The 14,465-nt window shown below is 27.5% G+C and overlaps 1 protein-coding gene across 1 annotated transcript in view; it reads left to right on the top strand.

The window, feature by feature from the left end:
* The first annotated feature begins 1,898 nt into the window (after nt 1–1,898).
* The window catches only part of LOC105848542 (uncharacterized), a 67,240-nt gene continuing 54,673 nt past the window's right edge, over nt 1,899–14,465 (top strand). The window contains exon 1 of the mRNA XM_065789964.1: nt 1,899–2,202. Within this exon, the coding sequence (XP_065646036.1) occupies nt 1,905–2,202 (298 nt within the window). The 5' untranslated portion in view covers nt 1,899–1,904. The remainder of the gene's footprint in view (nt 2,203–14,465) is intronic.

Here is a 14,465-nt window from a genome sequence, read left to right on the forward strand (position 1 = left end):
TAGCAAAAAAAAAAACTTCTTTTCAAAAAGAAGAAATAAATCATTTTTAGTTAGAGCTTATACAGCATAAATTAAAATTGAAGTACATCACGCATAAATAGAGATGTGACGCGTTTTTTTGGTTCTTGTTTTTTTGGTTTTTTTTATCGTTTTTTTGGAAAAAAAACGCAGGGGTCTGTTTTTTTGGTTTTTTTGGGAAATATTTAAAAATTCATCATTTAAGCTACTAAATTTAACTTTAATGGCAATATTATTAAACACATTTTAATTTCAGATTTATATAGGAAAACAACTTTTGTTTTCCTATATAAATCTGAAATTAAATTTGGACTGCAGGTAGAATAACTCAACCCATAAATTGGTGGAAAGAGTTGTGTTCCTTTACTGAACTATTAAAAGTTTGTCTAGAATTCTTCAGCTACCAGCTTCAAGTGCAGTATGTGAGAGAAGTTTTAGCACTTATTCTAACATTCATAGTGCAAAAAGAAATCACTTAACGACTGTAAGGGCTGGAAAACTAGTTTTCATTTCACAAAATTTAAAACTTTAAAATGTTGAAAACACCAGTTATGAAAATGGTACAAGCATAACTACTCCTCAAATTAATAATGCAAGTGTGAATAAAGTTCTTAGCACTTCAATGCCTTGGTCAGAGTCTGAAGCAGTTAATATAGAAATTGACAGTGACTTTGTTTATGAATCATTAGATAAAGGTAGTCTAGGGCAGGAAGACTCAAACTCAGAAAGCACACCTAATTAGAATATCTTATAGTTTAAATACATGTTAAAATTACTAAATTATTGAATTTTTTTGCTTAAATATTTATCCTTTTTTTTAATTGAGTATTTACTACACTACACAGTGCTACACTACTTAGCACTAAATTAATAATGAATTAAAACTAATAAAACATTATTATTCAAAAATATTAGAATATGTAAATTAAATAAAGGTTTTTTTTATAAGGGGTTACTGGCAATATAATTCAAAATATGTAACAAACAATGTAAAACTAAATTAATACATAATAAATATTAGGGTTGTCTATTTCTTTAAAGATTTGAAGTCTGATATAAAATAAGCATCATATTGTATATTAGTATATTTAAATTATGAAAAATGGTTATTTTGTCATGGACAAGTATAGTTTCTGTATATAATGAGTGTAATATTTAGGATGTACAGCAATATTTAAGAAGTAAAACATGACAAATAAACACTCTCATACAATATACCTAGATTAATAACTAACTTAATACTAAACCGCCTAATAAATATACTTAATAAATAGCTCTTTAAATTTTTTTATTAAAACATTAAATTTAAATTGGTGTTTATACATTACATTTGTGATTATAATGATCATATACTATAAATAGACAGAATAAAACAAAAACTCTTCCAAATTATTTACCAAGAAAAATAAAAAACTTGTTTAAAAAGTCAAAAAAACCAAAAAAACATCAAAAAAACCAAAAAAACACCAAAAAAACCAAAAAAACACATTTTTTTGACCTAAAAAAACGCAAGAGGAAAAAAACGCGTTTTTTTGCAACTCTACGCATAAACTATGTGGACATACTTTGTAACAAATATAACTTCTTTATTTAACAATATGCAAAACTCAACAGTTTTAACATATTTTGACTTCAGCAAAAAAATTTACTAAAAACGTTTTCTATAAAATCAACTTATTATTTTCTTCCTTAAGTTATTGTTTAGTTAGTATATAAGTTATTTGCATTCATTATTTTTTGCTTTTTTAATTTTTTTTTTTCTGATAATGTTTTTTAAATCAATGTAACAAAAGTAGGATAGCAATTCGTTACATAAATACATATATGTATTTATATAATTTATATAATTCATATATTATTTATAATTTTTTTTTAGAATGAATTTAATGGGTCACGATAATTTATTTCTAACGAATGGCGAAACTATTCTTCATAGCCAAGAGTTTAAGTTAAAATTTAGCGATAGTGTTGGAGTGGATTGGAAAACTCTTGGGCGAAGGTTAAATATTAAAGACAACTATTTAGACATGATTGATCAAGACAATGTTAAAATTTGTGCAAAAGCATATGAAATGTTAGCTACATGGATTCAAATGAATGAGACCCCATCGCTGGATAAATTAAAAACTGCTTTAAGGAGCATGGAGAGAATGGATTTAATAATAAAATTAGAGGAGTTTGCAAGTAATTATTTTTTTGATTTCAAATTATTATTACTATTTTTTTTTTACAGACAATTACATTTTTAAAAGTAAAAACTTTAGGGTAAAACATAATGCTGCAGAATATTAGTTAAAGCATTTAAAAAAGTATATCAATTACAGAGATTACTCCATTTGTGCTATTACGAACTTTATTAATAAACTCTCTAAGAGAAAAGGACTTTTGAAGAAGAAGGATCTTCCTCTCCTAAATAAATAATACTTCGTTACTTTGTCTTGCATGTTTTTAAATGCAAGCCTTTGATTCTTGATAAAAGCATTTTTATTTTGTTGTTATAATAATAATAATACAAATAATTGTAATAATAATAATAAAAATAGTAATATTAGTATTAATAATAATAAATTTTATTATTATTTTAAAATATATATCCATTTAACATATCTCAATTATATATATACATATTGTATTCTACAAACAGAGTGCTCAATGTTCTTAAAGAACAGAGCAATAAATTAGTAAAAACACTTATCTAATTTTTGTTTTCTAAGAAGAAAACAAAAGTTAGATAAGTGTTTTTACTAATTTATATATATATATATATATATATATATATATATATATATATATATATATATATATATATATATATATATATATATATATATATATATATATATATATATATATATATATATATATTAAATATTGACATCTTCAATAGATTTTATTTGTATAAATATTTTAAAATAAAAGTTCTTATTACAGATTAATTTCTATGTGTTTAAAATATATTTATTTTTACGATATTTCGAGGGAATATTGATATATATATATATATATATATATATATATATATATATATATATATATATATATATACATATATATATATATATATATATATATATATGTATGTATGTATGTATGTATGTATGTATGTATACGTATATATATATATATATATATATATATATATATATATATATATATTTATATATATATATATATAGATATTTATATATATATATATACATATAAATGTCTATATACGTATATATGTGTCTTGGTACATCTATTTCATACCGACCTTTTCTATACTTATTGCGTACTTCAATACTTTTTAGTAAGCTGTAAAAAAATAACTATATACATATCAGGCCTTCCCAGGAGAGGCGTGCGGTCGCACGCCTTGAGTGAACACGGATATTTTTTTTTTTTTGGATACCTCGGCCACGCTTTTTTAGCATATATTAAAAATAACGCATTTTTAAAAAGGCGCTGAAAAAATCAAATTAAATTCGTTGTATTATTTTGTAATTTTTTTAATAATTTATTCTTTTCATTAATAAAGAAATAATAACATAAAAATAATATATATATATTTTTTTTTTGAATTTTTTTTTCTTATAACAAATTTTTTTTTTTTTTTTATTTTACATATTTTTTTTTTCTATTTTAAATTTTTTCGCACAAGTATGTCTTTCTACAAAAAATAACTTCTAAGTTCTAGAAGAATTATTATCTACAAGGTTCTTGATAAGGATATGAGCGTGTAGCTCATTCGGTTAAGACATTACATAGCGCCGCGGAGACCCGGGTTCGCATCCCGCGTCGGCAGAGCATATTTTTCGAAATTGATTAAAAAAGTTTTCGGTCACATTTTCTGTTTATTTTTTCGACTTGTCTCAAATATCGTTGCTGAAAAAATCAACACCTAAAAATATATTATAAATAATTATAATATAAATAAATAAAAAATAAATATAAATAAATAAATTTTTTTTTTAATGTTTACTAGACATAAAAAAAAAAAAATTGTAATAAGAAAAAAAAAAATTTTTTAAATAAGTATAAATATATATATTTCATTTTTATGTTCATATTTTTATATTAATAATAGGAATAAATTATGAATAAAAATAATAAAATAATACGACAATTTAGTTAGGTTTTTTCAGCGCCTTTTTAAAAATGCGTCATTAATATATGCTAAAAAACCGTGGCCAAACTCTCAAAAAATATATATATATATGCGTGGTCACTCAAAGCGACCGACCGCACGCCTCTCCTGGGAAGGCCTGACATATTGACAAACTAAACTGTTTTAATTACTTTTTTAAGGTTTGAAAAAAAAAAAATTCTTTTATATGTAATTTTAATGTTTTGGTAAGCATTGCATGAATCGCTATATATCAACGCATTGGATAATAGTACCAGTCTAAATAATAATTAGAATACCCACTTGAAATGTCTTAATTACCATTGGTATAAAAAGTTTAAAAAAAAATTAGACAATTTAAATATGGGAAATAATGGACGTACATGACCCTATAATACTGGTTATTGTCTATTCCACACTGGCCATTTTAATAATTTCACTTTATTTTAAAAATTTTTATAAAAGAGCAAGATTTACAAATCTTTGTTTGAGTTAACAAATAATGTTCAATTCTTTATAACGTCTAAAAAAAGAAAAAAAAAAAATTGGGATTGAGCCAATTTTTTTTTTCAATAAGTTTCTACTAATTTTTTATCAGACCATCTGCATCTTATTAGGACCCTAGCCTAGTTAATTTTAAAGAAAAATAAAGTTTGCATGTAAAATTTTTTTAATGCACAGTCTTAACTAATTACTAAGCATATTAATAACTTAAGTATCTCTATCATGACATATCCTTTTTAGAAGTTTTAAAAACCTTTTTAAAAAACTTTCTCCCTTTTGTTTGTTAAGTGTGTAAACGAAAGGATTTGAACCCACGCAAAGCTCTTCAACCACTTTATCATGCTAAAATATCATCTTTTAACACTGTTTAAAAAAACATGTTTAAAGACTTATTATTTTTTTATAAAACGGCATACAATTGCTATAAATCAAAATTAAGGAGATATTGCCGCAATGAAATTTTCAAGCAAAAGCAAATTTGTAAAATATGATATAGTTTTTAAAAATTTACATAACTCCAAGTTTCCATGTTCGATATTTACATTAACTTTCATTCACATAGATAAAATACGAATCATTATGGATTGTTGTTTAAAAATAGTGCCTAATAGCTTTGTAAAATTAAAGATATTTTTATTTACACATTTATTTTTTATTATTTTTTTTTTAAACATCTTCCCTTCCAACAAGACTGCAAGCAGCCACTAATTAAAGTTGGAAGTTACTGAAAGAGAAAAGATGAAGATTGTAGAGCAAGATAATGATTGACGGACGACTCAAAGGATTGCAAATTATTTAAATCAGGAAAACAAGATGAAGGAAGCGAATTCCAAAGAGCTGATGTTCGAGGAAAAAAACTAGATGAATAAGCGTTTTTGGAGCACTTAGGAACAGTTACAGAAAAAGGATGAGACTTAATTGAATGACGAGTAACACAAGAATGAATTTTAGTAGATGGCACAAGAGACGCTAGCTCTTTAGAGCAGTGCCCATTATAGTATTTGTAGAAAAGAGAAAAAGAAGCAACATTACAACGATGTGATAATGGTTGTAGGTTGGCTGCAAGAGCAGGTCCAACTATGTTTACAATGCGTTTTTGCACCTTGTCTAAAAGAGAAAGGGCATCATTAGAAGATCCGCCCCAGATATGGCAACAGTATTCTATACAAGGCCGGGAAATTAAGAGATGCAACCTTAGCAGATGCTAATTTTGCAACTGATTTGATATATGGTTTCCAAGAAAGATTAGAAGTAAGAGTTAATCCTAGAAGATGAAGAGTAGATGACTCATCGAGTACAACACCGTTCATAAATATAGGAAAATCTAAATTATATTTAAATTATCTTATCATGTCAAGAATAAATGGTAGTGTCATCAGCAAACAATGACACCTTTGATGTGAGAATATCTGGAAGATCGTTGATGTAAATTAAAAAGAGTAGAGGGCTTAGGATAGAACCTTGAGGAACCCGTAAAGTTACAGAATAAGAAGAAGAGTGCTGTCCGTCGAGGAAAAGATTTTAGCAAACTTTGTCTTTAGGTGAGGTGACAAAGTCTGAACCATACAAGAGAGGTGGAATTAGAGATTTGTCCTTATTGTTGATACTATTAAAGATTCCCCAGAAGTCACGAGAGCCTAATTTTTGAGATGAGACGCGAGATTTTATGACCTGAGAATAGCGGGCTTTGGCGTTTGACAAAACCTTTTTACAATGGTTTCTTGCTGTAATAAACAGATGTCTGTTTTCTGGAGAATTGTTTTGCTGATAAATATGGAAGTAATGGTTTCGATTGGCAATCGCAGTAGCACAGTGTGAGAAAACCATGGGGGAGAGTGAGGCTTGACCTGGAATCGTCAAGAGGGAACAAAAGATTCCATGCCAGCCTGAATCCACGAAGTTATGTAAGAAGCACATTTGTCGACAGGAAGACAAAAGATTTCTACCCAAGGGCCATCACGGAGAAAATCACGGAAAGAATCCCAGTCAGCTTTACTGTAGTTGTAAGAGATACGATAATAGGGGGATTCAGGTGATGTTGAAGAATGAGTTATTAGTTTTAGTGAGATCAAACTGTGATCAGAAGCAACTAAGGGTGAATGTGGAGAAACTGAGCACTAACATTGATCAGAAACAAGACATAAGTCAAAAGGCAAAAGTTGTGGGCTTTAAAGCCTGCAGAGTCACTGACACTAGAGCCAAACAATTCAGAGTGGTGAGCATTAAAGTCACCGACAACAACTATATTAGCTGATAGATAAAGAGAGAGGGCTTTTTCAATATGATCAGAAATAACATCAAAAAGAGTGCAGTCTTGGAATGAAGGAGAGCAATATAGAACAAAGAGAAAGGCAATAGAGTGAAATGGTGTTAAACGAAAGCGCGTGAAAAAATAGTTTGGGTGAATTCTTACAAATGTAAATGCCTAGGCCAAGCATGTGACTATTGGTATCTTTAGGATTTAAAGGAAGATAACTATCAACACTAAGATCACAAGATGAAACAACTGAACTCAAATTAATCTCACAAAGAGCAAGTAGGTCTGGTGAACTTTGCAAGAGATAAGACTCAACAGAAGAAAAGTTACTTCAAAGACCACAAATATTAGTGATTGATAGGTTTAAAAACTTGGTGATGATGATGTTGTTTGTGTTTTATAGTTTTTGTGACTCAGAACACTGTTTAATATCCCAAGCAATTGCCTCATTACTATTAATAAACCCTAAGCCATAACATAGGGCTCCAAATGTGGCCGCCGTGTTGCACACCATGGCACTGTTAATACTTTGATGTTTTTCAGCTGTTGATTGAATCAGCCTCTCTAAGAGCTTCCACAGAGTTCAGGAAACCTGACTACCAGCCGGCCTCAGAACCATAAAACTGAGTTTTAAAGCTGTACCCTCATTAGGAGATAATAGAATGAGTTGCTAGTCATAAAAACAGAGAGACTAGCAAAACCCACGCATTAATTCAAGAAGATCCAGCATTCAACACCCTAAACTGGAAACAATGTATTAAAAATACATTTGCGCCAGCCTAATAGATGAAGAAGGGGTGCGAAGCTGTTCAACAGGTAGAATCTGTTTACCCCTTAAGTCTTTGCCTAGGAGGCCTTCTACAAGACAGTTGCATTTAACATCTGCCCAAGATGAGTATTTTTATCAAGACACCATCTCTATCCTTTACTCAATCAAGAGCCCCAAGCAGGGGGTGTTTTAAGTCAGAGTTGGCATCTCAGAGCCTTTGCCTAAAAAGGCGTATCCTACAAGGCAGCAGGACATGAAGCAGATGGTACTGGGTAACTTGTTACCAGTAGCAGGATAACCTGACTTGACTAAGAAAACATAACAGTTTTCAATAGTTTTCATTTGTATGTCTATATCAAACAAGCACCTTATCTGAATAATCTAAAAAAGTAATTGAATAAACAAAAGGAAAAAATACACCACATGTATTAACTGGAAATCAATATATTTATACATAATAACAAAACAAAATAGATAAAGAAAAGTATATATTTACAAAAAAAAAATTGAAACTATATTTGTATTATTAATTGGTAGATTAACCAACTACAAATATACTAATTATAGATGCAGCATCTTTTTTTCTCATCGCTTTCTCTCCTTATACTTTACTTTCTACAGGATCCACACTCTATATTAGAAAACAAAAGAAGGGGGGGAAGGGGAACCTTTTGCCCTTAAATTAAGCCCACATCTTATGAGAAGTGTGCCCTTGATTTTTTCTGCAATATGCTAAAAAAGCATTGTAAGATATATCGAAAATAAAAAAGATAAAAAATTATCACATGATAAAAGAATTCAAAACATATTAACACTACAAACCAATTTACCTGTTGCTGATGTTTTTTCCAGAGGTGTTAAAAACAGTCAAAATCTCAAAGGAAGACAATTGTTGTAAAGTCGATTACACAATATAACAAAAACATAAAAGCTATCAGTGCAAACAAATTTATTGAAATTTTACCAAAAAATAAAATTATTCTTACCTTTATTGCGACAAACTAATTTCTTTTTAAACTATTAGCTAATGATCAACATAGTATAGTTTAAATAATTAAAGTTTACGAAGTTAAAACCATATTTTAACAGTAGATAAACTAAACTTATGATCGTTGGTAGAGCACCAAAGTAAACTAAATAAAATAACAACTAAATTTAAAATATTTCCAGTTAAATATGAAAAGTAACTCTACCATCATGAGATTATAAAATTAAAATTATAACAACAAACAACAACAACAATAAAAGAATGTTTCCTTTTGTTAAAATAAGATCTTTCAAATAAAAAAAAATTAACAGATAAGGACATATCAATTAAGAACATACACAGTAAAAAAGTGATTTTCAAGTTTTTAAATTTTTACAAATTTGTTGTAAGTACTTATTAGATACCCCCTAATTCAGCGATTATTGTTGATTATTATAAAAATTATTCACTGCAATTTAAAATGTTTACAAAGTCTCAACTGAAAATAAAATATTATTCTGACATGGAGAATCATAATCACTGTCACAGAAGCAAATTATTTTAATATTTTGCATGTTCTGCTGAATAAAATTTTGACGGTGTTCAGTGTAGAAACAGAAGGTACATCTTTTTTTATAAACAACTTAATATTGAAAAAAAATTTAACAAAATTGGTATTTGTTTACAAACAAAGTTTAACAAAAATATACATATTAAACTAAAAACATTTAGCTAAACCTTCGTTTTTTTGTATTAGTTCAATGTGTTCGTAGTCTTTGTTTAGTTATGTATTTTCCCCTGCTTACTTAAATTCCCCCCATTTTTGGGCCCTCTCATTCTAATCTAATTAACATTTCAATAGCATACATATGCTTCGTAAAGATTAACCTAAAAAATAAAAAAAGTAACAATTAAAATAGCTGAATCATATTTTATATTTTTTTTTAGTTTCATATTTAATACCAAAACTTAGTTTTGCTGAGATTGTTGTAACTTAATTAAAATAATAAATATCAAAAAAATACAGGTAATCAAATTAAAAATTAAATACAATTTAATCACACCATTAGTAAAATATCTCATGAAAAAAAAAAACGCAATCATATTAGTAAAAGTTTTTCTAAACCATTTTTAAAGATAATGATAAATTAGAAACTAAAACCTACAATATCTTATAAGCTGTGGCACTAAAATTAAAATAACAAACAAAAATATTGTTATTAAAATTTTAAACATTTTGTACAAAATAATTTGTTGAATTAGAAACTAAAAAAAAATTTAAATTTTAAATAATTCTTTAAATGATTTTTAGTGCGTTATATACAATGGCTATTCACAAATACTTAAGTCATAAGCTGTAATGTGTTTCTAGATCTAAATTTTTTAAAGATTAATAATATAATCAGTGAAAGACTTTTTACTCCTACTCTTCCCCCCCCCCCCTTCCCCTTTAAGCATACTTAATTAAAAAGAATTTACTGAAATTCTTTTTAATTAAGTATGCTTAAAGGTTAACACAGTTAAAATAGTTCTGTATAAAAACTTTTTAGATAATTTCGGCTTCCTTTATTTCATCTTAATTGATTTTAAATCAATTAAGATGAAATTAAGGAAGCTTTGAGAATAAAATCAGGAGTAAGAAAATGGAGAGCAAGATAAAAAGAAGCAACCTTGGCAGATGCTAATTTAACAATCGATTGTATATAGTTTACATGAAAGGTCAATAGTTAACAATAATCCAAGAAGATGTAAAGAAGAGAACTCAGTAAGAGGGTTGCCATTTATTAATATAGAAATGTCAACAATATTGCAATAGTTGTTTGCAGTAAATAACTGAATTTTGTTGGAGTTAAAGTTTACAAGATACTGTGAGCCCCTATTACAGAAATGATAGAACTTTTAGATACTATCATTTCTGTAATACGAACAGACCAACAATAGAACCTTTAGGTACCCCAGAAGTCACTGGAAATGAAGAATAGTGTTGGCCTTCAAGGATGACCTTAATAAAGCTGTTAAAAAGAATCGATTTTATAATCTCAAAAACCCTCCCAGATACAACATATGAAGTAAGCTTATGGAGATAACCAGCCAATCATTGTCAAAAAATGTATATGTATATATATATATATATATATATATATATATATATATATATATATATATATGTATGTATGTATGTATGTATGTATGTACATTTATATGTACGTATGTATGTATCTATTTATGTATGTATGTATGTATTATAGTGCCTTTAACTCTCCTTTAGATATCTTTAAATTATTTAGTGATTTCTTTTTGTTCTTTTTGTTGGTAATCATTTATGGTTAAGCTCCATACAAGGGGCAGAAATAAAACCTTAGTTGCCCATTTATTTAAACCTCTGAACCAAATTAGCAAAATGAAAGAAGTTAAATGTTTTTTTTTGTCATGGGGCAGTTCTCAAATTAGTAAAACCAGAGAGCTAATTTTTCAAACACACTTTTTCTACAATTATTTTTTGCATATTTTTACAATAAACTAAATTTACACTTTAAAATACATATAGAAGTTTTTGTATAATGTATGGAAAAATATTGATATTAAAATCTTCAGTTACTAAAATTTGAATTTTTTTAATTTTTAATGTCTGTATATTACTTTCCATTTATCATAATAAATAATATATAAATAAATTAATATATAAATAAATATTTAATATTGTTATAATTACATAAAATCATTTTCATAACTATTTTAATATAATTTAAACAAAAAAAAAATTAGCTTTGAAAAAGTATTTTCAAAGCTAATTTTTTTTTTGTTTAAATTAACAAATAACAAAAAATGGACTAGTACTATTCTTCATATACATATATGAAGAATAGTACTAGTCCATTTTTTGTTATTTGCACTTTTTTCATAATTTCATTTAACTTATATTGATCTCTCTATGTACTACAAAAATAATACTAGTCCATCTTCTTTCAATATTTTTTGCCATAAATTAGATCTAAGCTAGTTAAAGAACAATATTCGTCCAGGACTAGTACTGATTTTCTACTTAATTTTTATAATGCACCAAGTCAAGTTTGATAAATTCTTTCACCAGAATGCGCCTAAGTCTATAAAATGTCAGTTTAGTACAAACATAGATAATTGATAAATAATTAACATTATTGTTTTGTTTAATTTGAGTTAAATAATTATTTAATGATTTTTTGAACTGTTGTTGGAAAATTCTGTTTAATAATCATGAGTGATTTAGAAACAACATTCAATGAAGAAAATATATCGCTAATAAAAGGAAAAAACTTAGCAAATCCTCAAACCTGGAAACAACAAAAAATAAAGCAAGCCCGCCAGAAAAGATCTTATACTAGCACGTCAGATAAGCTAGTAGAAGCTAAAACTACTGGAACAGATTGCGTTTGTAAACGTCAGTGTATGAAGAAGTTTATTGATGAAGATAGGAAGACAATTATTTGCAATTTCTATGACAATAAATGTAAAAATGACTCTGATACCTTTTTACTTGGATTAATTGAACACAACCCTGTCATCAGAAGCCGTCCAAGAACTGATGTTGGTACAGCAAATGCAAAACCTAGAGCAATTAATTTTTTATATTTTGCTGTTAAAAACAGTTATTGCATTTCTGTATGTAAACATGCCTTGGTGAGTTTGCATGCCATATTGTACATTTAAGTACAGTGACTAACAAATATTCTTTTATCTGGAGTGTCAGCTAAAGATGGGCACGAAATGCACCACAATAGACCATCTAAAATCAATAACAAATTCATTGTTAAACTTAGAGCACATATTGAGTCATTCCCAGTAAAAACATCTCATTTTTCTTCCAAAATTTTGAAATATTTGCCTAGCAGATTAAATATTAAAGCAGTGCATAGCTTATTTATAAAGCAACACCCCAATCTGACAAATAAAATTAAGTATGAATACTACCTAAAGTATTTTCAAGAAAACTACAATCTCAGATATGGATCTCCTTAAGTTGATGTGTACTCAGAATGTGAGAACTTTGGATCAAGAATACGCGACAAAAACTTAAACAACAATTCTAATAAAGTGGCGGCAGCACAGCTCATGGTCCACAAAAGACGTGCTAATAAATTTTATAAGATTAGAGACGTAAAAAACCTCTCTCTTCCGCACATACCTGTTCAAGAGGTATTTTACTTTTGTCAGCTTTGATTAAATACCTTTGAAATTCACAATCTGGGAAATAATATGGGCCTATATTATGTTTATCACAAAAGACAGGCCCGAAAAGGCCCAAATGAAGTATGTACCTTTACAGAACTATATGTTTACAAAAATTCCGGATTCTGTTCAAGAACTTCATCTTTTCTCTGATGGCTGCCCTGGGCAAAATAAAAACCAGACCCTTGTTCGATTTCTAGTAGCTCTTCAAGCTGGAAAGTGTTTTAAGAAAGTTTATCATTATATTCCTACGCGGGGACACTCATTCTTTCCCTGTGATAGAGACTTTGGTAATATCAAAAGAAATGTACGAAAGCATGATCGCATCTACTTTGTGGATGAGTATATTGATTTGATAGTCAGTAGCAAAAAAAATTCCAAACCATTTATGGTTATGAAGATCATGCATGAGGACATTTTAAATTTCAAAGATTGGTGGCCTACTGTTTATAAAAAAGCCCCAAAACCCATCAGAGACAACAAACGTGATCGTGCCTTTTCTCTATTGGATTATAAAATGTTTGTTTATGACAGTGCAATGTCTGGGTATGTGACAACATATGACTTAATTGATGGACAATGTTCCAAAACTTGTAAAAAATCAAGTTGAGCAACAACTGCCCACCAAAAAAGTTTATCAGGAACTAGTTGCAATAAATGAAAAAAAGATGAATGGTATTAAAAAACTGGAATATTACATACCCACAAACGCAACTGAGTTTAATAAAAATATAAATTCTTGGAAAACAACCAGCAGCGTGGTTGAAGATAATTAACTTTTTTTTATTGCAATGACTATTGTTTGTTAATTCAAATACTTATTTGTTTAATAAAGTATAGCTTTTCACGTAAAGTTTGCAGTTCTTTTATTTCCTAATTTGCAAAAATTTGATTGTGAGGAAGAATTGTACTTGTCCAAAGATTTTATTTAGTTTTTGTAGCAGGAACAACTTTTTTTTATGAAGAACCACTATATAAACAGGTCCTTAGGGAATGGAAGTAAACACCTGCTAAGATAACTGGCATCCAATGTAAATAGTTATATTAAACTTTAATTAAATATTTATAGTAAACTATAAATGTTTAAAACTTAAACATTGGTTATCTCATAATGAAAATATTGGACTAGGACTGTTCTTCTTTTCACCGATTCATATATTACATTTCAGTAAATTCCCTTTTTTGTGATATTACACATGCAACAAAAAATAATAAAAAGTTTTATTTGTGAGCAAACAAGAATATTTTTTCTGAATTTTTTTTTAGTTACAAGGAAAAAATATTGAAGAAACAAAATGAAGAAATATTTGTTATAATATTGTGGTAAAATAACTAAAAAAATTTATAAAAGGTTCGGTCACACACGTAATGTAGTTTTAAAATTAATGATACATGTGTGACATTAAACAGATAAGTTCATTAAATTTAGAAAATCAGAAAATAAATAAACGATAAGGATTGGAACAAAATCATAAATACTATATATAATAAATTTTTTTTGAATATTATTGGTTTTAACATAAATATAATATTGATATAAATTTTTTTTAATTATTCTTAATTTCTTTAATAAATTCTACTATGGTTTTAAGAAAAAAACCATAGTAATATTAGAAAGCTAGTTCAGCTTGGAAAGATG

Source organism: Hydra vulgaris, chromosome 02 (assembly GCF_038396675.1).
Source record: "Hydra vulgaris chromosome 02, alternate assembly HydraT2T_AEP".
Classification (NCBI taxonomy): Eukaryota; Metazoa; Cnidaria; class Hydrozoa; order Anthoathecata; family Hydridae; genus Hydra; species Hydra vulgaris.